Source organism: Chelonoidis abingdonii, chromosome 2, assembly GCF_003597395.2.
Source record: "Chelonoidis abingdonii isolate Lonesome George chromosome 2, CheloAbing_2.0, whole genome shotgun sequence".
Classification (NCBI taxonomy): domain Eukaryota; kingdom Metazoa; phylum Chordata; order Testudines; family Testudinidae; genus Chelonoidis; species Chelonoidis abingdonii.
The window spans coordinates 10168172-10193692 of NC_133770.1; the positions used below are offsets into that span (position 1 = coordinate 10168172).

The 25521-nt window shown below is 43.3% G+C and overlaps 1 protein-coding gene across 6 annotated transcripts in view; it reads right to left on the bottom strand.

The window, feature by feature from the left end:
• NKTR (natural killer cell triggering receptor) overlaps positions 1 to 25521 on the bottom strand; it is a 112519-nt gene that overhangs the window by 77994 nt on the left and 9004 nt on the right. For all 6 annotated transcript variants that reach the window (XM_032772492.2, XM_032772485.2, XM_032772476.2 and 3 more), the window contains exons 3-4: positions 4475 to 4549; positions 968 to 1075 (exon numbers count right to left, since the gene is read on the bottom strand). In XM_032772492.2, the coding sequence (XP_032628383.1) occupies positions 968 to 1075; positions 4475 to 4549 (183 nt within the window). The remainder of the gene's footprint in view (positions 1 to 967; positions 1076 to 4474; positions 4550 to 25521) is intronic.

Genomic DNA, 25521 nt, shown 5'->3' on the forward strand with positions numbered 1-25521 from the left:
CCAGGGGCTGCAGGTTGCACACAATGGCTCCAAAGAGTACTCCTCTCCTTTAGAGCTTATTGATCTGCAAACAGGAGGAAATAGGAAAAAGTAGCAGCAGGTATCAGAGAAGAGAGCTAACAAACAAGGTTGACAGCTTTCCATGCCCACAGAAATCCAGCTGTGGCTCAGATGCCACAGAAGTGAAAAAGTTGCTACCAGTTCTTTCAAAGCAACCCCACTCTATATCTGCCCCCTAGCTTCTTTGTTGGTACAACGTACCTGCAGAGGCAGCCTTTTACCAGTTGAGAGAGTTCAATCTGCAAGGCCAGTAAAGAGTGCAGCGGTAAAGAAATATCCACTTTGGGGAGGGCAAACATTTTAGGGAAGGTACTGAGGGAGGGACACTAAGTTGTGTGTATATTGGGGGAAAAGAAGCAGAACAAGTCCTTGATGCTTTGAATTTGCATTTGGAGGCTCATCCAATAAGTATTTTCAATGCACCCATCACCATTGTACTTATTCACATAGTTACATCCCTCTAATGCAGTATTGTACCAGCACAAAAGAATATGAGTTAACATTACTAGCATTGCCCACACTGTGTAAAATGCAACCAGGAAAAGATTTGAAGTAAATTAGACTTAAACTAGACTTAAAACAACAAAAGGTAGTGTTAGCAACTCAGGTAAGGAAATCTCTGTGTTTTAAAGCTATATATTTTTAACATCTAACAAGAACATTTTAGAACCTCAATATCAAAAAATACCTAAGGGGATTCTTATGGTATTCCAAAGACTCCACAATATTTGCAATTCTAAATGCAATCTTAATTATAATATACAAGAATGACAAATAATGTAATATTTGGCTTTAATATCTACAAAGTATAAACACATTTAAGGAATTTTCTGGCAGTAATTTTAACTTTATAAATTAGAACTGCAATTAAATCTCTTAACATAGAAGAAAAAAAATTCTGTTTTACCTTCACTGAAGTCTCCACCCTGAATCATGAAGTTTTTAACCACACGATGGAAAGTAGAGCCTTTGTAACAAAGCTTTTTTCTAGTTGTTTTTCCAATTCCTTTCTCACCTGGTAAAGGGAAATGTAAAAAATAACTACCATCAATTTATTTGCTAAAAAAGTCAAATTATTGCCCAAATCCCTAAGCAGGGATATATTTTTTCTGGGAAACTCAGAGCTTAAGAGAAGCCATCAAAACAGGAAATGTAAGACAGCCTCATACAGATAAGGAAAAAGGGATGAAGCCCCAGATACTATGACAATGCAGACAACATTTGCTCACAGCAAAGACAGTGCACAAAAAGAGTATTTTAAGGAGGCTGGCCCAGGAGGACAGCAGCACTGAGCACTGCTGCAGACAGGAACTATCTCCAGAGAGGTCAGACCTGCCTTTGTAACAAAGAAAGGCAGGATAGGCAAAGCAGCTACTGAAGGCAGTTCAAGCAAGCACTGATGCATTGGGCCCCTGCTGTAAAATGGAGCCTCCTCCCAGCACCCTGAAAAACCACAACAGGGCAGGGGAAACTCTCCTCTTAGGGCTCAAGGACCCATGGGAAATAATTGTACGATGAATCCAGCTAGAGTCTGAAGCCTGCACAGCAGCTTCAGAAAGCAGGGACCCATGGACACTGATGTCAAACTGCTTTCTGCAGTTCTTTCTGAACATTCTCTTCATGTGCAGATTCCCTGTTTGCTCCAGTTCCCTCCCAACTGCTTCTTCATGGTCTCCAACCCCCTAATCTCCTCCTAACATAATCCCAAACACAAAACAAAAAAAATTGCAGACATATATGATGGTAGAAGCCATTGTATTGCTCACTCTCCTTGTATATTTTATCTGTTTTCACTTACTCTTTGTCTGTCTTGTTTGGTCTCACTATAAGATATTCCAGGCAGGGACTGCCCCTTACTCTGTTTGTACAGTGTCTGGCATAATGGATCCCTATTCTCAGTTAGCCCCAATGTACTACTATAGTAAACATGATGATGATGATTTAAACAACAAACAACAACAACAACAGGAATTGGAGGGAGAAATATTTGGGGCATCACTATGGATGGCTCAAAAAATTTAAGTTTTAAAACTATTATCAGTTCCCCACCAGCCTACAGGCTGGAAGAATGAACCCAACAGGAACAGAGATGGGTATTTTTGAAGAAAACTATTTTCTCAGAGGAAAACTATTCTAATCCATGGTTTATTGTAAAAGAATAGAGTATAATCATGCCCTACCAAAGGCAAAAAAAAAGTGTGAAAAGTAATGGACAAATATTAAAATTAAAGGCCATGTTCCAATTTCCCCACCACCTTTGGATAGGTAATTTTGGCCCCCCCCAAAGCATTTAACACTTCTAGATAACAACTGGCATTTCTGGAGGAAGTGCTAACCTCTAATATTAACAACAATGCTGGAGTTTCCCTATTGAGACAGTGTGCAAAGATGTCCCACTGAGGGAAAAAAACCTGGTCAACAGAGTAGGTGTGCATGGTTAGGGGTCAACTCCATGCTCTGAAATGAATTTACCTAATGGAAGCAAGTAAGTCTTCAGAAAGACACTATGTCTCTGGTTAACTAATCAGCTGTCTATTTAAATCCAAAACAAAAAAGAAAGGCAACTGAATCCAATTGTGTTAATGGAAAGTTCTACACTGCTGGCCAAATGAATACTTTTCTTGATTAAAAAAAAATAAATCAGTTAAGTGCACAGTAATCAGAAAAGCAGAAGAAGAGATGATAAAATGCTAGAGGATTGCACACTTTACTGCTTACGTAGGACAAGCTGCACACCCAATGAGACAGCAGCACATGACACTGCTTTCTGTGATATGTATATACATCGGGAGGGGGCACCAGAGAGATTCCTCTGTCTGCAGCACCAAATGGATACACTGGGCCTGACTTTCTTTTCACAACAGTGGAAACTGGGCTCTCATTGACTTTGGTCAAAATCAACAGGGTTATGCCCACTGATGCCTAGAACATTGCCTAGTATTTCAAAATTGATCTGATGTGCAGCACCATAACCCTTTAGGCCTTGTCTCTGCTAAGAAGTCAGCAGAACTGTATGCAACAGGCAGGTGGTGGGAGGGGCAAACAGTCTCTATCCCTGAACCCAAATGCCCTACCCTTAACCTTGTAGATCTCCACCCACATGAGAACCTCAAAGCACTTTATAGGGCTGAGGAAATTCACCTTCCTGCGCCCTTGGGCCAAGAGGAGAGAAAGGAAATTAAGTGCCATTACAGTCAGTTTCTGACACTTTCACCCCCTCATGCTCCCCCATGTTCCCACTACCCAGACTTGTAACCTCCCCATTGCCTTTTACTCTCACACACATTCCCACCCCAAACATCCTTGCTGCCACTGAATAATCTTTGTTCTCCATCACAAACACAATCCCAACAAATCCTGACAGTTCTGCTTATGTAGGCCAAGCTGTATACCCAACAAGAAAGAGCAGCCTATTAAGCTTCTGCCAGTGATGTGTGTACAAAAGATGCAGGGAGTGACAGAGATACCTGTCTGCAGCACCATATGGGCATTCTGTGGGCCTGACTAGTGGAAATCAGGCTTTTCCAATTTTCATCAAACTCAGATTGATGTCCATTGATGCCTACAACATTCACTGAAATTTTAGAATCGATTGGATGTGGTGTTCAATAGTCATCACATTATATACACAGAAGGACATGCCCCTGAGCTGAGTCCAGGGTCTCATTTTACTTAGCCAATAGGCCACGTAGATAAGCATACTGTTAGTGAGAAAAAAAACCGATAGTTTATGATAAAACACTGTCTTAAAATCTTCTTAGTAGGTTTATGTATTTAAATATGTGAAAAATATCTATGTAGTTCACACAGTGGGATGAGATTTTAGAATACGCCTTTTGTCAATTGCTCCACTCAAGTTAGCTTTTAAACCCTTAAAAGTTGGAGCAGGAGTATATGCAGTCTCAACTAAACAGCAATGATTTGCTGAAAATGAGTAATTCAACTACGCTGCCACTCCTACCATAACATAAATGTGGATAATTGCTACATTGCCAGTGCTCTGATCTCCATTTCAGCTGTCAAACACATGCATAACTTCCTATAGTGCCCAATTCATTCTCTGGTATTAAACCCTCACAATCTTTTATTCCCCTAATGAGCACCAGGCAATAACCCACCTGCAATCCCCCCTTACCAACCTAGTATTCCGAATGTCCTTGAAACTTCTAAAAATACACTTGTTCCACAAAACCTATCAGCTATAATATCCACTCACCCCTGTCTGTTCTCTGTATGGTATGCATTTATGCATTTAGATTCTTAAATTTTGGGGGCTGGAATTGTGCTCTTTGTCCATGGTATTCAGCACATTACAAACTACCAAACCAATTGTGGTGCTGTAGCAAATACTAAGAAACAACTGTAATGATAATTAACAATAAATGATTGATGATAATGGGAAAAAATTACTTACCTGAACATAAGCAAAGAAAGTTTTTGCAAGTCTTTGGACATACATCTGAGAACAGCTGAAACATAATTCGACCAACTGGAAGAAAATATAAATATATGGTGTTACAAAGTATATGGTGTTCAGTTTGCCAATTTTTTGTCATAATAAACAAGAAAGCACGATTTTTATTTATCAGTTCATTGAAAATGTATTTTAAGAAGTATACTGAGAACTGAGCAAGTTCTGAAAATGTAGTATTAAAATAAGTGGTCGGAAAGAGAACAGTGACAATAACAATTTACCGGAATTAAAATTAAATAACTTCCCCATATCTAATTTATGAAAAATCCTAATCACTTAATAGTGGCTTGAAATTAAGAAATAAAAGTCAAATTATATCTACAATAAATATTTTATCTTGTCTATAACAACTGTTTTGAAACAAGTGTCCTAAATTGCTTTATGCCTTAGATAAATATTTTGAGTATCACAGGAGCAATGGGAATTTTTTTTTAAGGTAGCACACTTTGTACAAGGATAGATACATTTGAAGCTGTAAAAGTTATATATATTTCATTATCACCTAGAGGCCTCAACTAGATCAGGGCCCCACTGCATGAACTGTTGTACAGAAGTAAATCACAATCTCTGGCCCAAAAAACTGAGTGCAACACCTGCCTAGCTGTTTTGAGACAGCTTTTCTCTTTATGCAAAGAGAGCTGCACAACTTCCATTAACAATAATGGAAGAATCATGGAAAAAGTAGGGCTGGAAGAGACCCCAAGAGGTCATCTAGACCAGTGTTTCTCAACAACCGGTCTGTGGGGCAGCACTGGTCGGTGGAAACCTCCTTGCCAGACCCTGAGATTGCTCTGACACAGTTTAGGAAGGCAGCAAGCTGGTTTCTGGTATCAAAAAGGTTGAGAAACACCGATCTAGTCCACCCCTTGTTCAGGCAAAGGCCAGTCACACGCATTCTTAGAATTAGGGCTCAGAAGAAGTGGTAACTTATGGTGCCTTATAACATTAGTTTAGCAAGGCACATATTAATATGTTCAAAGGCACAAAAAGTTTTTTAAAAGAAGTTTTCATATTTCGTTTTGTATATTCCAAGCTACCTGAAACTGCATTCTGTAAACCAAAGATCATAAATAACGTTTGTAGAACAATATAGTAAAATGCACAATTTGCAAAACAAAATTTGCTTGATAGACTTATTATAGCTTGTGAAATAAACACCACAAAAACTAAATAATTGTCAAATATTATACAGAGCTTAGTGATAACCTATTAAAGAGTACCCTCTAGTGGTATAAAACATTAACACTTCAACATTGACTATAAAAGCAGCAAAAGATTGTATTGTTCCAAGGTTGCTGAAAAGCTACAATGGTATTAGTTCTTCTGTCCTGCCATGAAAAAAGTCTCTTGCAATTGAGACTGAAATTATTCTATATTGTGGCATCTAGGAATATTTTCAGATAACTTCTGTTCTAAGAAATTCAGTAAGTTTTAATTCTGATTCTCTAAAAATATATGTAATTGTCAGAATGGCTTCCCAATAATTTACTGGTTTGGAAAATCAGGAGATTCTCTACCTTAGTGTGGGCACAAAGGTTCATCCAGGACAGATTGGAAGGCCTAACTCCCCTCCCTTCTCCCACCAGCAGTCAAGAAGGTGGGGGGGAGAAGGGGGAGAAAAGGATGAGCTCACACTTCAGCAGAATTTTCCCCCCATTTGCTTGAAGTTCCCTCCACAGGACCAGAAGCAGCTCCTGGACCTCCTTAAGCGCCTTTTTAGTATTAACGCTAGCTAGAATGTATCTAGGGATTTTTATTAACATTAGTTAATAAACCATTTTGCTTAGTTAAGAACACTGTAAAAGTCTTGTATGTAACATTTACTGTTTAGTTTAATCTTAACCCTCATTATGCAGTTCTTATTTTAATTCCATGTCCTTCGTGAGAACTGTCTCCCTTTCCCCATCATGACAGGGACTAAGGAGATATGTAAAAATTTATTTAACACATTAAACTGTGGAACTCATTATCACAGGACACCACTGAGGTAAAGAGTTTAAATGGATTTGAAAAAAAAAATCAACGTCCAATTGTTACATTTGATAGTATAAATGAAATATTTATAGAAGAGATAAATGTTAAGAAAAATACTGCCTATGGAGGTAAATTATTCCATAATTGTCCACAACAGCATTTTTTCCATCTTGAATTATCTGGTATTGACCACTGTTAGAAACAAGATACTGGACTAGATGGACCATTGGTCTGATGTGGTGTGGGAATTCTATGAATATTAGAACTCAAAACTGAGAATTTACAACAGAAGAGACTACTCATCCTCACAGTACCACTGGAATGCGTGTTAATGAATCTAACTCAACTATTGTATATGCCAAATTTTGAACATTTTTCTTCGTCAGCTTCCATGATTTTACTTAGTTTAGAACACCTACAGTCAGACCTGTGGCTCTTCATAGTTGTAGACAGATATTAAAAAGTACTTAAATAACTAAAGATAGAAAAAACTGCTTGGTTTGTAGCAACATGGATGTAAATGGTACCCAGCAAGGAAACAGTTTCATTTAAGCAGCCTTTCAAACACAAAGGCAAAAACAAATATTGCACATTTCCACTACCAGATAAAATGTTAAGATGCTCTTAAATGTTGAAGTAACTCTGTCCCAATAATTGTTTTTTTAAAAGGGTGTATGACATGGAAATAATTAAAAAGACACATGAGGAAAGAACTGGGACATAAATAAGTCTCCTTAGATGAGCCCTGTTCTAGGAGCTAAAAAGTCATGATTCTGGACATAGTATAACAAAGCCTTGTATTTATTTGAACAGAACTTTAAAAAACACCTATCATCTGGTTTAAGTGCCCTGCAACAAATTAAAAATTCATTTCTTAAAACAAATAGTCTGATCTCCATCCACACCACTGGACCAACCAAAACTATGGCAAACAAAGACAGCCCACTTTCCCCATAAACACAATTTTCCCTGTAACCCGCCCTCTCCATCCCCCAATCTAGTGAAAATAGCTGGGAATAGTAACAGGGTGTAGTCAGCTTGAAACAGCAAGGATGGGCAATTGTGATGCAACGATATCTGCTCCAGGGGTCCCTGGGTATGTCTACACTGCAATAAAATACCCACAGCAGAGCCACGGCTGGACCAGGTCTGCTGACTTGGGCTTTTGGGGCTCAGGAGCTAAAAACTTCAGGCTTGGGCTGAAGCCTGGTCTCTGAAACCCTGTGAGGAGGAGAGTCTCAGAGCCCAGGCTCTAGCTCGAGAGGGAATGCTGACACTGCAATTTTTAGCCCCGCAGCCCAAGCCCTTCAGTCAGCTGACCCAGGTTCTGAGACTGGGGCCTGGTCTACACTACGCATTTAAACCGATTTTAGCAGCATTAAACCGATTTAACACTGTACCCGTCCACACAACGAGGCCCTTTATATCGATATAAAGGGCTCTTTAAATTGGTTTCTGTACTCCTCACGAGCGATAGCGCAAAATCGGTATTACCATATCGGATTAGGGTAGTGTGCCGCCGCAAATCGACAGTATTGCCTCCGGCGGCAATCCCACAGTGCACCACTGTGACTGCTCTGGACAGCAATCTGAACTCAGATGCAGTGGCCAGGTAAACAGCAAAAGCCCCGTGAAATTTGATTTTCATTCCCTGTTTGCCCAGTGTGGAGCTCTGATCAGCACGGGTGGCAATGCAGTCCCAAATCCAAAAAGAGCTCCAGCATGGACTGTACGGATACTGGATCTGATGCTGTATGGGAGACAAATCTGTTCTATCAAAGCTCCATACAGAAGACGAAATGCCAAAGTGTTTGAAAAAACACTCCAGGTAACAGTGCTGTCGTGACAAGCATAACGGAAGCAGAGACTAAAATGGACGCTCACAGGAGGGAGCGGGTACTGAGGACTCCAGCATCCCACAGTCCACAGCAGTCTCCAAAAAGTATTTGCATTCTGGCTGAGCTCCCAATGCTTGTAGGTCAAACACATTGTCCGGCGTGTTCAGGGAATAGCTCGTCAATTTACTCCCCCCCTCACGTAAAGAAAAGGGAAAGAAATAGTTTTCTTGACTTCTTTCAATCATCACCCTATGTCCTGAAGTGCTGCTAGTAGACGCGATGCTCAACAGTGAAGAGCAGTATCCGCCTCCTCCCCCTCCCTGGTGCAGACAGTGCAATATGACGATATCTATCTCAACATCAGCCCGTGAGTGCTCCTGCTGGCTCAGGTGAGGCTGGCCGGGGGGCCTGGGTAAAAATAGGAATGACTCCTGGTCATTCCAGTAGATGGTACAGAAGGCTGGTAACCATCTCATCATAGTAACTGGGGGCTGAGCTCCATCAAGCCCCCTCCCTTTCCTGTGTAAAGAAAAGATTGTGTCCTGCCTGAAAACAGCAGCGGCATGCCTGGGCTCTCTCCCCTACATTGCTTAATGTTCTGCCTGGACTGTCATAGCCCTGGAGACTGCATCCCCTCATTTTATCTCCACTAACAAGTCACTGTTTCTATATTCCTGCATTCTTTATAACTTCATGACACAAAGGGGGGGGGGGACACATGCCACGGTAGCCCAGGAAGGTTGGGGGATGGAGGGAGAAATGGTGGGGTGTTGCAGGGCACCCCCGTGAATGGCATGTTAGATCATTATTTCTTGCAGGAATCTGACACAGACCCTGTGCCTTCTAGATACACTATTTCTCTAGTACACTTGCCCCATATTCTAGGCAGGACTGACTCTATTTTAGAAACCACTAAAGGAGGATTGACTCGAGGAGTCATTCTCACTTTTCTGCTTTTGTCACCTCTTGCCGATCTCACCAGGGGCACCCATAGATAGCAGCAGACAGTACAGAGGACAAATAACCATCATTCATGCCAATTTACACAAGCAGCAGACGGTACAAAACGAATAACAAAAAGAAACAAAACATCATCTCTGCTATCATGAAAAAGCAAATGATATGCTGCTGTGTGTGCTGGAGTATTACCTCTGTCCGCGGCATCCAGTACACATATGGTGAGTAAAAAAAAAAAAAGCTGAACGGGCTCCTGGTTGCCGTGCCTATGGCGTCTGCCAGGGCAATTCCAGGGAAAAGACGCAAAATGATTTGCTCCGTTGCTTTCCCGAGGAAGTCACATATCCGACGCCACAGCAAAGAGTTGATACTCAGTACACGAAAAGAGAATGACTGACGACATTTACCCAGAACCACCCGAGACAATGATTTTTGCCCCATCAGCCACTGGGCTCTCAACCCAGAATTCTAAGGGGCAGGGGAGACTGCGGGAACTATGGGATAGCTATGGAATAGTTACCCACAGTGCAACGCTCTAGAAATCGACACTAGCCTCGGACCATGGACGCACACCGCCGAATTAATGTGCTTAGTATGGCCGCGTGCACTCGACTTTATACAATCTGTTTTATAAAACCGGTTTATATAAAATTGGAATAATCCCGTAGTGTAGACGTACCCTCAGTGCTGTGAGTTTTTTATTGCAGCGTAGACACACATCCCAAGGCCAGAGAGAGATCTGGGTCAAGGGCAAGCATCTTCTCTACCCTTCCAGGAATTCAACATTAATATTAGGAGATAGAAGAAATGCATGCAAACTTTCCTCATCCTGACAGTAACCCACTGAGGTTCACCAGCTAATGACTCAAGGAGCCAGAACTAGTGAAGGGCATAGTTGCAGGATACTGTGAAGGGCACAGATAGCAGTGGTGTGGAAACTATCTCAACCAGCAAACTAAAGGAGGTTCAACAAGAACAGAGCAGGTAGCAGTATTTTTAACACCTTCCTGTACTGTGAGGTCAACCTGAACAGTGTGTGCCAGCATCTCTGGTCATACTGACACACAAATGACTGAGTCTGGAATGACTGAGGCTCAACTGTTGCCTATCCCTGCAAAACTAAAGAGTGTTTGGAACATTACTTAGCCCTGCAAAATTCTCTACTGTAGGTAATGCTAAAGGGGTCTTTCATGTCAAGATCACAAACCAATCCCATGGATTTAGAGCTAATATGGTTGAGACTGTCATAATACTCAATTTGCATTTTCAGATAAATTATTGAGAGCTCTACAGAATAGGACATGCCCTCCAGTTCTCTTATAGATAAGAAGATAACGAAAGCATAACTCCCTTCTTCAATGCTTCTGACGGACCATTTCTGTTGTAGAATAAGTTTGAATTTGTCCCCTTGCAGATTCTTTGATGAAGATACTTGAAATCCTAGCACTGTACAGAGTAGCCTCTCTGAATGAATTACCCACTTATCAGAGATCATGCTAATTCATAATACAGTAGAAAAGACGGTTACTCACCTTTGTAACTGTTGTTCTTCGAGATGTGTTCCTCATATCCATTCCAGTTAGGCGTGCGCGCGCCACGTGCACATTCGTCAGAAGATTTTTACCCTAGCAACACTCGGTGGGTCAGCTGGGCGCCCCTGGAGTGGCACTGCATATACACCCCTGCCGACCCAACCGTCCCTCAGTTCCTTCTTGCCGGCTACTCTAACAGTAGGGAAGGAGGGCGGGTTTGGAATGGATATGAGCAACACATCTCGAAGAACAACAGTTACAAAGGTGAGTAACCATTTTTTCTTCTTTGAGTGCTTGCTCATATCCATTCAAGTTAGCGGATTCCCAAGTCTTACCTAGGCGGTGGGGTCGGAGTGAGATGTGGCAGAATGTAAAACTGTTGAGCCAAAGGCTGCATCATCTCTGGACTGTTGAACCAGAGCATAATGTGAAGCAAAGGTGTGGACCGAGGAGCAGGTAGCTGCGCGACATATCTCCTGGAGAGGTACATGAGCCAGGAAGGCAGCAGATGATGCCTGAGCCCTGGTAGAATGTGCGGTGATGTGGCTTGGGGAAATACGAGCCAAATCATAACAAGTGTGGATGCAGGCTGTCAACCAAGATGAGATCCTCTGAGAGAAAACAGGTAGGCCTTTCATTCGGTCTGCTACCGCAACAAAGAGTTGGGGCGTTTTACGAAACGGTTTTGTCCGCGCAATATAAAATGCGAGCACTCTACGGATGTCCAGGGAGTGCAATTGTTATTCCCGTCGCGTTGAGTGTGGCTTCGAGAAGACGACCGGGAGAAAGATTCCTGGTTAACATGAAAGGCCGAAACCACCTTAGGGAGGAATGCCGGGTGTGGTCGCAACTGCACCTTGTCCTTGTGGAACACAGTGTACGATGGATCCACCGTAAGAGCCCTAAGCTCCGAGACTCGTCTGGCCGATGTAATGGCTACGAGGAAAGCTGTCTTCCAAAACAGGTATAGCAGCGAGCAGGTTGCTAACGGCTTGAATGGGGGGACGTAACGTCTGGTTTCAACCAGGTATTGAGGTGCCAGGTCGGTGGCTGGGCGGCGTATCTTGAGGATATATAGTGCTCCAAGCCCTGAGGAACCTCAAAACCATAGGGTATGAGAACGGAACGGAATGACACCTTCGCCTGGGTGGAAGGTAGAGATGGCTGCCAAGTGTACCAGATGAATAGATCACTCAGCCAAGCTTTGAGGTACTGCTAGGCCCTGCTGTTGAGAGACCAGAGGTAGTCCAAAATAGAGGGAGCAAGGCCTCAGTGGAGTAAGATTAAGCGTTTCCACCCAGCAGGAGAAACGCTTCCACTTGGCCAGGTACGTTGACCAGGTGGAAGGCTTCCTGCTACCCAGGAGAACTTGTTGTACTGATTCGAGCAACGTAACTCTGACTGGTTTAGCCCACGCAGCAGCCACGCCGTGAGGTGAAGAGCCTGCAGGTCCGGGTGGCGAAGACTGCCATGGTCCTGAGTTATGAGATCTGGGTGGAGTGGCAGGGTAATCGGGTTGGCTATCGACAGGTCGAGCAACGTGGTGTACCAGTGCTGCTGGGCCACACTGGCGCGATCATGATGATGCGCGCTCTGTCCCTGTGGAGTTTCAGCAGGACCTTGTGAACCTGCAGGAACGGTGGGAAGGTATAAAGGAGCTGGCTCTTCCACGCCATCAGGAAAGCGTCTGAGATCGAGGCTGGGGAGAGACCTTGGAAGGAGCAGAACATCTAGCATTTCCTGTTCTTGCGGGAAGCGAACAGGTCTATGTGGGGAAATCCCCACTTCTGGAAAACAGAATGCATAATGTCCGGGTGGATCGACCACTCGTGAGACAGGAAAGACCTGCTGAGTCGATCCGCCAGGGTGTTCTGAATGCCTGGTAGAAAGGATGCTACCAGATCTTTCGAGTGGGCTATGCAAAAGTCCCACAGTTGGATGGTCTCCTGACAAAGGGGGGAGGACCATGTCCCTCCCCGTTTGTTTATGCAGCACATGGCCGTTGTGTTGTCTGTAAACACTGAGACACAACGGCCTTGCAACTGTTGCTGGAAGGCAGACTGCTCTCAGTTCTCGGACATTTATGTGTAATGCCAGCTCCTGAGAAGATCAAAGGCCTTGAGTACGAAGGTGACCAAGGTGAGCATCCCAGCCGAGAGATGATGCGTCCATCGTCAGGGACATTGAGGTTTGGGGCGGATGGAACGGCATCCCTGCACACACCAGGGAAGGAGTTAGCCACCATTCTAGGGAGCTTAGGGTGCTCGGGGGAATGGTGACTGTCGTGTCTATTGGGTCCCTGCCTGGGCGGTATACCGAGTTGAGCCAAACTTGGAGAGGACAGAGGGGGAGCCTGGCGTGTTTGGTTATAAACGTGCAGGCAGCCATTGGACCCAGGAGACCGAGACAAGTGCAAGCCGAGGTCGTCGGGAAATTCTGTAGACCTCGGATGATTGTTGCCATCGCCTGAAACCGTGGCTGTGGTAAGCAGGCTCTGGCTAGATCGGAGTCCAGGATAGCTCCTATGAAGTCTAACCTCTGAGTGGGAACCAGAGTGGAATTTTCTATATTGATCATCAGGCCTAGACGTGTGAATAGGTCCTTGACGATGCCCACATGCTGAGTGACTTGTGTCTCGGAGGCCCCTCGGATGAGCCAATCATTCAGATACGGAAAAACATGTATCCGACGTCGGCAGAGGTAGGCGGCGATTACAGCCACACTCTTTGTAAATACCCTTGGAGCTGCAGAAAGACCAAACGGTAGGACCGTAAACTGGAAGTGCTGACGGTTGGCTACAAAGCGGAGGTATCTCCTGTGCGGAGGAAAGCACGGCGATGTGAAAGTACGCATCCTTCATATCGAGGGCGGCATAGGGATAATGGTCCCCAGGGATACTATGCGGAACTGATGAGACAGAGCGGGACGGAACTACTGGTACACCTTGGGCCTCGTGGTACGCCCAAGGTGTCCAGAAAGAACACTGATGGGGTCCTTGGTCCCGGGCCTGGGTCTCTTGGAAAACTCTGGTGGGCACATCAGTATCGCGGTCCTGAGCATAAGAGCCATCTGCGTGGGACGCCACTGATGCGTGTCTGGATGGCCATGGAGGTGCTGAAAAGCCCTCGGCAGAGTCTCTGTCTCTAGCAGATCTTGCCCTACTCGGCACCGAGGACCAGTATCAGAAGGCATACCAGTACCGGGAACGAGATTGGGCCTGTGACTGGAGTGGTGCCAGAAGGTTGACCGAGATCTCGAGGCTCGACGTTGGGAGTGGCTATGGGAGTCACGGTGCCTGGAGTGGTGCCGAGAGCTGGAACGGTGCCGAGAGTAACAGGCTGGCAAATGGGATACCGACTAGTGTCGCGAGTGCAACCGGTACCGAGGAGAACGGTACCAGGACTGTGAGCGGCGTGGGGAGCGGAAGCGCCGACGGGACCTGGAACATGTGTGAGACCGTGATCTTGAACAGTGCCGCTCTGCTGTGCCGACAGAGGATGGTCTTATCAAGGCAGGCTTGCCCATAGACTGTATTACCGGCACCGGCGGTGCTGGGGCTTGAGGCAGCATCGACTCTTGTCGTGGCAATCAGATCCCTCGCCGCCGAGAATGTCTCCGGCGTGGATGGAATAGTAAGCTCAACCACGGCTCGCGCTGGGGAGCTGACAGGCACCGTACTCAACGGCCCTTGTGGGACTGGAATCGATGGTGCCGATGTCGTGGGTGCCGCAGCAGGTGTCGGTGCTGGGCAATCCGACTTAGACGAGCTCTCTGGCTGCGGTGCAGGTGGCACGGAAGCAGCAGGAGCCTTAGGCTCTCTCGACCTCGGAAAGAGGGAGTGGTGCCAAGTCGACTTCGGTGCCGGCCGGTGCCAAGAGGCCTTGGCAATACCGGCGCAGTCCAGTGCCGAGGAGGTGCTTCTGCTCGCTGATTGACCAGCACTCGGTGCTGACGGCGGAGGGGTAAGAGCCGCCTCCACGAGGAGCTGCTTTAACCAAAAGTCCCGCTTCCTGTTTGTTCTCGGCTTAAAAGCTTTGCAAATGTGATACTTATCTGTCAGGTGAGATTCCCCAAGGCACTTAAGGCACGAGTCGTGTGGATCTCCTGTCGGCATCGGCTTATGACAGGCCAAGCACGGTTTGAAACCCAGTGAACCGGGCAGCGCCCCGGCACCGGGTGCAGGGAAGGGGCTAATCCCCAAACCCCTCTTAACTATACACTAACTATGAACAATAAAAATTAACTATAACTATATAACTTTGAACTATATACACAACAAACTAACTAGAGAACTACAAGTAGGTAGGGAGGTGGAGGTCAGTAAAACCGCACTTCACTGTTCCAACGACCAACACGGGCACTAAGAAGGAACTGAGGGGCGGTTGGGTCAGCAGGGGTATATATCCGGCGCCATGGCGGTGCCACTCCAGGGGGCGCCCAGCTGATCCACCGAGTGTTGCTAGGGTAAAAATCTTCCGACGAACGTGCACGCGGCACGCGCACACCTAACTGGAATGGATATGAGCAAGCACTCGAAGAATCCCATTTATCCAACCCTCCATAAGCCAGCTCTGTATTAAACGAACAACCGCACATAGGTCCAGAAGTGGGTGATCTCTCCTGTGACCACTAGATGGCATTGCAGCCTCTTGCTTTCCCATTCTCCAGCTCGGGAGTCGGCAACCTTTCAGAAGTTGTGTGCCGAGTCTTCATTTATTCACTCTAACTTAAGGTTTCGCATGCCAGGAATACATTTTAAAGTTTTTAGAAGGTCTCTTTCTATAAGTCTATAATATATAACTAAACTATTGTTGTATGTAAGGTAAATAAGGTTTTTAAAATGTTTAAGAAGCTTCATTTAAATGTAAATTAAAATCCAGAGCCCCCTGGACCAGTGGCCAGGACCTGGGCAGCGTGAATGCCACTGAAAATCAGCTTGCATGCCGCCTTCGGCACACATGCCATAGGTTGCCTACTCCTGCTCCAGATTATCTGTATTTTTGATCAGCTGATCTGGCCTGGTCTCAGTTAGATTGGATAAACAGAGTTCTGCTATATCAAAATCAAGACAAAAAGAGTCCCCAAAAGGGGGTAGATAGAGAAAGAACACAAAGGGAAAAAATGAAGTGGTTGGTTCAGGAATTTCAAGTGCATTTTCAAAGGTTTTGTTTGGAGGCAGCTCTAAGATCACAAAAGACAACAACCTGTGGATCTGTCTACTGAATTTCAATTTTTGCCTTCTGAATTCTTTTCTGACAGTCTAGTGCTGGAGAAAGCAGAGATGAATTGCAGTAAATAAAGGGTGCTCTTCTTAGAGGATTCTTTATACAGGTCCATGCATTTCAAAGTTGATCCGGGGTCCCTTGCTTTCTCCCAGGTCTCACCATGCAAGTTCTGAAGAGGCCAGATTCCTCCACTTCAGCCTGTGTGTCCAATGACTAACTGATGTGCACCAGTCTGTCAGTTCATTTTATGATAGCTCCAGAATCAACAGCTATATCTCTGATGCAATGTAAGCTGCTATTAGAAGAATGCCTCACTGCTTTCTGACCTTCCAGACATTATCTCCTTCTCCTCTTCCTGTAATTCTTCCAGAACACAGCTTGACAGATTGCCACACAATAGACAAATTGTAGCTGAATATGGCTTTCACTGTAGAAGATCCTTCTTCCTGACATCACTGTAGCCTGTGGTGGTTGTTGATTTTGTTTTTTTCATTTGCCAGGGACATCAGAAGAAAATGAGTCTGGGTGTTGAGAATTGGATTCTCTCCTGCCCCACCCAAGGAAGGACTTGCTATAACAAATTTGTCTTCTGCTAAACTAGTGGGATGGACAGGTGTTATCCATAAACCCTTGTTAGGATCCATAAGGACTGCACTGAAAGGCAGGGTCAGTCTGCTGGTTGATGAAGTTTCAAGTTCTTAAACTTATGAGCCTTTTCAACTGTGGAAAGTTTGAAATCCAATGGATCTTGTGAGCAGATCTTAGAAGAATTTAAATCTGCCATGGTTGACACTGATGTCATCTCCAGCATAATACCCACTATAGAAGAAAAGGCATTAAGATTATGGTCCTTAGGACAATTTCTTTGCCTGTGGATTCTGAACGCATCCTCAACAAGATGCATAGGTGCTTTGGCAGGTTTGGAGGCTGATCTTACAATTGCTGATGCAGCATCAGGATGATACTCAAGAGCAATTATTTGTTTCTGCACCGATTCTTAGGTTGCTAACCGTATAACTGCAAGTGCCATAAAGAGCCAAGTGACTCAAAGAACAGCTTCCTCATAAGGATAAGAATGGAACAAATGATCCCAACTTAGAAGACCAAGAAAGGAGGGATTGAAATCAAGATATCGGGGGTTATATTAATGTTTTCTATGCCAAAGATGGAATCAAAGTTCTAAATTGAGGTAGAGTGGACCAAACGTGTCTGCAGTGAGCCTCCAACTCCATCTCCATCGTGAATGGTGGCAACACAAATTCCAGGAACTCTTAAATTCTAATAATTTCCAAGTAAACCTGTGACACTGCCCTAGATGGGGTTGTAATTGGAATGGGCTTCTTCCGGGGTGTACTAAAGATGTAGTCTGACATGAGGAGTAGAGGATAAAGTCCTGCACTTGCATCCTCTCTCTCCAAGAAGGAGAGTGAAACAGGATGGTGGCCTAACCCTTGAAACAAGGGACAAAGACTTTCCCCTCAGAACCGGGGGCCCTCAAAAGCAGAAGTTTCCTGCTTCAGCACTCTCTCTTTAGCGCCAGTTTCTTGCTGGAAAGCTATCCATTGACTTCTCAGAAGTGAAGGACAACACTAGGGAGCAATGGTACCATCTTTCTCCTCTTTTCATGGTGTTTCAGTCACAGAGGAAGAGGAGGATTTGGCTTGGAACTTACCTTCAGTATGCTCTGAGACTTGGAAAAAGGACCCAGTGTCAGCTTAGACTTTAAGATAGTCCTGGAAACGAACAGAACTTCTCCATCAGCATGGCTCAGAGCAGAGACCAATGGTATAAGCATTCTCTGGTGGACTGTCACTGGTTCCTAAGGAACCATGAAATTGTCTAACCCACTACATAAAACAGAATTTTAACTATCATTATGAAAAATAATGATTTTCACTAAAACTAGTCCTTAACCAGAGAGAAAAAAGCCTCACAAGAAAATACTAATCTTAAAGTCAAAGGACTAGAGTATATAATCAGGACTATGAAATTCTATAGCCCAAGACTCAGTGTGCAGCCCTAAAGCCCAGCACGCTCTTGAAAAGTGTTGACCATTGGGCACTGCATGGAGTACAATTGTGGAATCTTCCACAAGGTTCTGGGCTATGTGGGTGAAATTCTCCGTAATGAACACACTCAATGGAGATGACACTTTTTACTGCAAAAGTTGTTATACAAATGTATTTAAACCACAATAATTAATAATCATAGTATTTATAAATCACCCCTGCAAAAGAACATCCCTCCCTCAACAAAATTATAGACACGGTGGCTAAACAAAACAAAAAACAATAAAACAGCGGTGCAGAAATCTTGTTCCTCTATCTCCAAACTAAGTACAACTAACTGTGTTCCAGACCACTAGAAATCCATATCTGGAGGTTCCTGTTATCAATTTGGCTTTATTATGCAAAATAATAAATGATAATACTTAGCTCTTATACATCACTTTACAAATATCATTATCCCATTTTATAGAAAGGCAAACTGAAATACAGAGAAATGAGGTGACTTGCTCAAGGTTGCAGAGCAGGTTAGTAGTAGATGCAAGCTAGAATTCAGCTCACTTGATTCACAGTCCATCATGCCTGCTTTTTTGCAAAACATCCTACCCTTAGCCACAAACTGAGATGGTCTTTCACATGGCAAACCACTGCACTAAATAGAGAAAAGTGGTTTAGTGGTTTAAAAGACCCTGCTGTCATAAACAGATAGTTAAGGGTTAATGTCTCTTTTACCTGTAAAGGGTTAAGAAGCTCAGGAAACCTGGCTGACACCTGACCAGAGGACCAATCGGGGGACAAGATACTTTCAAATCTTAGTGGGGGGAAGGCTTTTGTTTGTGCTCTTTGTTTTGGGGGTTGTTCACTCTTGGGACTAAGAGGGACCAGACATCAATCCAGGCTCTCCAAATCTTTTCTCGATCAGATCTCATGTTTCAAACTTGTAAGTATAGCAGGCAAGGTGTTAGCTTATTTTCGTTTCTCAACTTGTAAACGTTCCTTTTTGCTGAGAGGATTTTACCCCTGTTTGCTGTAACTTTGAACCTAAGGCTACGGGGGTTCCTCTGGCTTATGAATCTGATATCTGTAACGTATTTCATCCTGATTTTACAGAGATGATTTTACGTTCTTTTCTTTTAATTAAAAGCTTTCTTTTAAGAACCTGATTGATTTTTCCTTGTTTTAAGATCCAAGGGGATTGGATCTGGACTCCCAGGGACTGGTGGGGGGAAAGGACAGGGGGATGGTTAATTTCTCCTTGTTTTAAAATCCAAGGGATTTGGATCGTGTTCACAGGAACTGGTGAAGTCCCAAGGCAACCCAGAGTAATTTTTTGGGGGGGGGGGGGGGGAGGGACAAAGAGTGCTCCAGACACTGGAATTCTGGATGGTGGCAGTGTACCAGATCTAAGCTAGTAATTAAGCTTAGAAGTGTCCATGCAGGTCCTCACATCTGTACCCTAAAGTTCAGAGTGGGGAAGGAACCTTGACACCTGCTATGACTATGAATTCCTGTGGCCCTTGACAAGTCAACTATGCCAAAATTTTCAAACCTGACTGTATAACTTTAGGCATCTAAATCCACATTTGAACACCTACATTTGAAAATGCTTGCCTTCAGCACTATGTGCTTCAGACTCTATCTATAAAATGAGCACAGAAATTTACCTGCCCATAGGGTCATTGGGAAAACAGTCCTTGGTGCAGAATTCCCCCCAAAATTAAAAATTCTGTACACAATATTTTAAAATTCTGCATATTTTATTTGTCAAAATAACACAACATAATCACACTAGTTTCAATTATTTTTGGTAATTTATTTCCAAATATCTGTCAGCAAGTATGTCCCCGCCTAAGTTAGCCAACGGGAGATGCAAAGGCAAGGTGTGCGTCTTAAGCTCCCCACTTCTCAAGGAGTTTGGCTCCTAAATCCAGGCTACAGGGAAATGCCTCCCTCTGCTGGGGATTCTCAGCTGCAAAATCTGTCTTGGAGTTAGGTGCCTGTGCAGTTTTGAGGAGGAGGAGCTCCTTCATAACTTTGAGCCTAATGGTTAGGGTACTCACTTGGGATGTGGGAGATCCCTGGTTTAAGCCCCCTTCACCTGAGACACACCACAGTGGATAAATAATTTAAAAAGTCATTGGGCCAAAGAGAGCACGCACAAGCACAAACATAAGAATGACTAGTCTGGTGGCTTGAGACTCACCTGAGAAGTGGGACACCGAGGATCGAGTCCTCCTGCTCCACTGGCTTTTTAATTTATCCACAGCAGAACAGCTTCAACAAGAGAGACTGAGGGATCACCCACAACAAAATATCTCACATCCAGTGGCTAGACCACTCACTTGACAGGTGACAGATCCCAGTTCAAATCTCTTCTCTACCTCAGATAGAGGGGAACTTGAACCAGGAGTCTCCCACATGCCAAGTTTGTACCGTAACCACTGGACTAAAAGTTCTCCCCACTTCCCCTGTATGTTTTGTAGAAATTCACCTATGAGGGCCTGATCTGGTAAGCGTACTCTGAGTAAGTTAGGCATTCCACCACCTATCTTCCCCTAGTTCTTGCATCATGCTGGGGCTTAGGTGTCTGGATGCCTAGAATGAAGCTGCAGTGTACATATCCAGAGGCAGAAACATAGGCACCTAGCGAATGTCTACTGCAAACATGTATACGCTGAGCAATTTTAGGTACCTACAGGGTTTGGCAGCAGCTGAGCAGGGGTTTTGTGAATCCCAAAGGAGCCTGATTGTGGGATTTAGACACCTAACTCCTTTTGTAAAGAGAGCCCTGGAGTCATACAGACACAGGTGAGTGTGCTCATAATACATCTTTTCTATGTCAAAGGATAAGCTTGACCTAACACAATGTATAGTTGACAGTGAAAAAGGCTCTCCTTCACATAAGCTATACTACTATTTAGATAAAGCAAGATGAATATATACCTTACTTTGATTGTGCATCATGCAGTTTGGCATACATCTAGGTATCCATTGGGGGGCAGATGGGGGTCCTCACACTTATCTGTCTGCTAACCTATCATACAAGTTGCACAGGTTTTATCACTTGTCAATGTGAAAAAAAGAGCCCTCACCAATGCAGGCAAGTAAGTGAGTCAGACAAGGATCTTACAGCAACCTTCACAGCTAGGACAATACACATAAATGCACATACAATTATTGGTATGAATTTAACAAGCGAAAATTGTATGTGAAATCTGTTTTATAGCCAATAAATGTAGGTTTTATCTTTCTCTCTCCCTGAGACAGGAAGGAACCCATTTTAAACCTAGAGTCCACAGCCATATACAAGGCTCTCTCTCTCGCAAAGTAGGTAAGAAAAAATTTAGTGCCCTCAATTTTACTAGGCCTATCAACTTTCTCAAGTGCTCCCTCCTTCTTTCTCACTGAACTGACACCGCAAAAATGTATTTAACTTCTCTTCCCGTTATAAAGATTAGATCATCCAATTAGAGAAGAGAAAACATACCACGACTTTGGTGACCAACCACAGAGCTTGAAGAGCAAATTCTGGATATTGAAGGATTATTTACTATGAACAGTTTGTGAACAACATATAAAACCTAAGTTACCTAAATATGAACTGTTTACACATAAATCTGCAATGAATATTTCAGCCAGTTTTAGTGAAGTGGTCCTTCAGAGCTTTCACTTTCACAGGATACCTACAGCACACTGGGGATCAGTGTCCATCACTAGGGCTCGTAGGTGCTATAGTAATACAAATAGATAAAAAAGAATGTTGAGGATGTAGTTGCTTTTTTCTCCTGGTTAACTCCCTCATTCAATCTGAGCTGCAAATCTCCCTGTTACCCACTTTTCAAAACCTTCTTGGACCAGACAGAGTACTGGGAAAATTACAGCACACTCAGACTACCATTAATAGGAGGCTCATAATGAAGTATAGGCTCCTAATGTCAAGACAGTGGCATATAACCTCTGCAGCATTGAGTGTGTAATAATGGCAGCCTGCCAGAAGCCTGAGGACCACACACAAATTGAACCCAAGTTTAAATTATTTAATAAAAAACAGATGCATGATCACATATCCCTCAGAGTTTTAAATTCATGGGAATAAAAGCTTAATCAAAACAAAAATTTGAAATTGCAATACAAGTGAAAGGGAGGCTACTTTTCTTTTTACACAATAAGAAATTCTATTATGAGAAATGAATAGCTTTGTTATTTAAATTATTAGTTAAAAAAACTTGTCTCCCCCTCTGGCCAGACATTTAAGGGAAAAGAGTCTTATCACAGCAACACTTGAATAATTATTCGTTTCCCCTTTCTTGCCCTGCATTCTCTGAAGCAACCTAAAGCCCCACAAAAACTTCTTCCTTCCACAGCACTAACCCTGTCCCCAATAAACGTGTCTGTATTCTATGCTGCCACAATTATAAACGTATTTGGAGTACTACCTGAAGGTGATTAGGACTATCAAAAATTACTCTTTTTCTGAATAACTGAATAAATTAGGTAAGAGACGATAGTAATCAATCTTCTCCAAGTCCTAGTTTCTGCTTAAACCTCTGACTAATTTGGTGCCTTCAGTTTGCCCTGTTCCTAAACACAATTTGCTTTAGGCTTCATTTCAAATCTCTATGGACTTTCACTAAACACTAACAGTGAGCATAGCTCTATATAAAACAGTGAAAGATATCATGCTTGCCCCAAAGATTTATCAATTCAGATCACAAAGGAGACTGCCCCATCCCATCTCTTTCATACTATACTATGAGTGAGGGAATGAATGAAGAGAAAACACAAGGGAGAGAGATTGAGAGGAGAGAAAACGTTAATAAGGAAAGTTCAGTAGAACTTAGGCTCATAGACTCATAGACTTTACGGTCAGAAGGGACCATTATGATCATCTAGTCTGACCTCCTGCGCAAAGCAGGCCACAGAATCCTACCCATCCACTTCTATAACAAACCCCTAACCTATGTCCGAGTTATTGAAGTCTTCAAATTGTGGTTTGACGACCTCAAGCTGCAGAGAATCCTCCAGCAAGTGACCCATGCCCCACGCTGCAGAGGAAGGCGAAAAACCTCCAGGGACTTAAGGGAGAGAGCAAATAAGAATAGCAAATACAGTATATTTTCTGGAGGATGAAGGGATGGTGGTCAGAAGTATTAAGACTGGGCTTATTCAGCTTTAAATTCACCACTCAAGGGGAAAAATAAATCAGAGGAAACATTGCTCTGCCCTGCCATACAAGTTACTGAAACCTGTGAGTGAATAAAACAAAACACACACACACACACTCCTATCCAGAGCTTTACAAACCTTTGACATGTTTAAAACACAGTCCAGAACATCACAATGTTAAATGAAGTTATTCAACTATGCATGTGCTGGTATACCAGACTATTTGGGAAAACAGGTACTGCAACTAGTCTGTCCCTAAAAATACATATTTTGCATTATTTAAGAAGTGTTTTTCCATGACATTTGCAAAAAAGGTAAAAAGCATACCAAGAACAAGTATACTACATTATTAATAGCTCTCTGCGCTACTGTCATATGCAAAGTTCTCACACTTGCTTATATTTCCAATTTATTTTGCAATTAGTGCTGAAAAAAAAACAACACACCACCATAAATATAAAGAAATACGTACCAGAGAAAACTACTTTGAATAACTAAAGATTAAAGTTGTACTGAAAAACAGTAATTTCCAAAGCACGCTAATAAAATCCACCACACAGCACAATACAAATACATGGATTAAAAAGCTGCGTTTAAAGATCCTTTAGCTAAAATAAAAATAGGACATACCTATTTGTAAAGAGCCATACTATCTATCTATCTATGAGATCAAGACCCATCCCCCAATGTACTGTGTACTATAACAGATCTAATTGTAAAAAGAATGAGTACTTGTGGCACCTTAGAGACTAACACATTTATTTGGGCATAAGCTACATTTGCGCTACATTGATGATATCTTCATCATCTGTACCCATGGAAAAGAAGCCCTTGAGGAATTTCACCAACAATTTCGATCCCATCATCAGCCTCAGCCTGGATTAGTCCACACAAGAGATCCACTTCCTGGACACTACAGTGCTAACAAGCAATGGTCACATAAACACCACCCTATACTGGAAACCTACTGACCGCTATACATACTTACATGCCTCCAGCTTTCATCCAGACCACATCACATGATCTATTGTCTGCAGCCAAGCTCTAAGATAAAACCGCATTTGCTCCAATCCCGCAGATAGAGACAAACACCTACAAGATCTCTACCAAGCGTTCTTAAAACTACAATACCCACCTGCTGAAGTGAAGAAACAGACTGACAGAGCCAGAAGAATACCCATAAGTCACCTACTATAGGATAGGCCCAAAAAAGAAAGCAACAGAATGCCACTAGCCGTCACCTTCAGCCCCCAACCAAAACCTCTCCAGCGCATCATTGTGGATCTATAACCTATCCTGAAGGACGATCCCTCACACTCACAGATCTTGGGAGACAGGCCAGTCCTCGCTTACAGACAGCCCCCCAACCTGATGCAAATACTCACCAGCAACCACACAACAAAAACACTAACCCAGGAACCTATCCTTGCAACAAAGCCCATTGCCAACTCTGTCCACATATCTATTCAAGGGACACCATCATAGAACCTAGTCATATCAGCCACACCATCAGAGGCTCGTTCACCAGAACATCTACCAATGTGATATATGCCATCATGTGCCAGCAATGTCCCTCAGCCATGTACATTGGCCAAACCGGACAGTCTCTGCGTAAAAGAATAAATGGACACAAATCAGACGTCAAGAATAATAACATTCAAAAAACAGTAAGAGAACGCTTCAACCTCTCTGGTCACACAATTACAGACCTAAAAGTCGCAATTCTTCAACAATTTTTTTTTTTTCAAAAACAGACTCCATCGAGAAACTGCAGAACTTGGAATTTATTTGCAAACTGGATACCATTAAATTAGGCCTAAATAAGGACAGGGATTGTTATTATCATTACATAAAATAAATGTAATTTATTTACATTTCATTACATAAAATAAAAACTATTTTCCCCCTACCGTTACTCATATCTTCCTGTCAACTGTTTGAAATGGACCATCTTGATTATCACTACACAAGTTTTTTTCCCCTGCTGATAACAGCCCACCTTAATTGATTAGTCTTGTTAGAGTTGGTATGACAACACCCATTTTTTTTATGTTCTCTGTATCTTCCTACTGTATTTTCCACTGCATGCATCTGATGAAGTGGGCTTCAGTTCATGAAATCTTATGCCCAAATAAATTTCTTAGTCTAAGGTGCCACAAGTACTCCTCATTCTTTTTGCTGATACAGACTAACACGGCTACCACTCTGAGATCTAATTGTGTGGCAGAGAACCCCACTCAAATTCTGTTCCCACCACACTGTCTTCCAGACCAATCAATACACTATCCT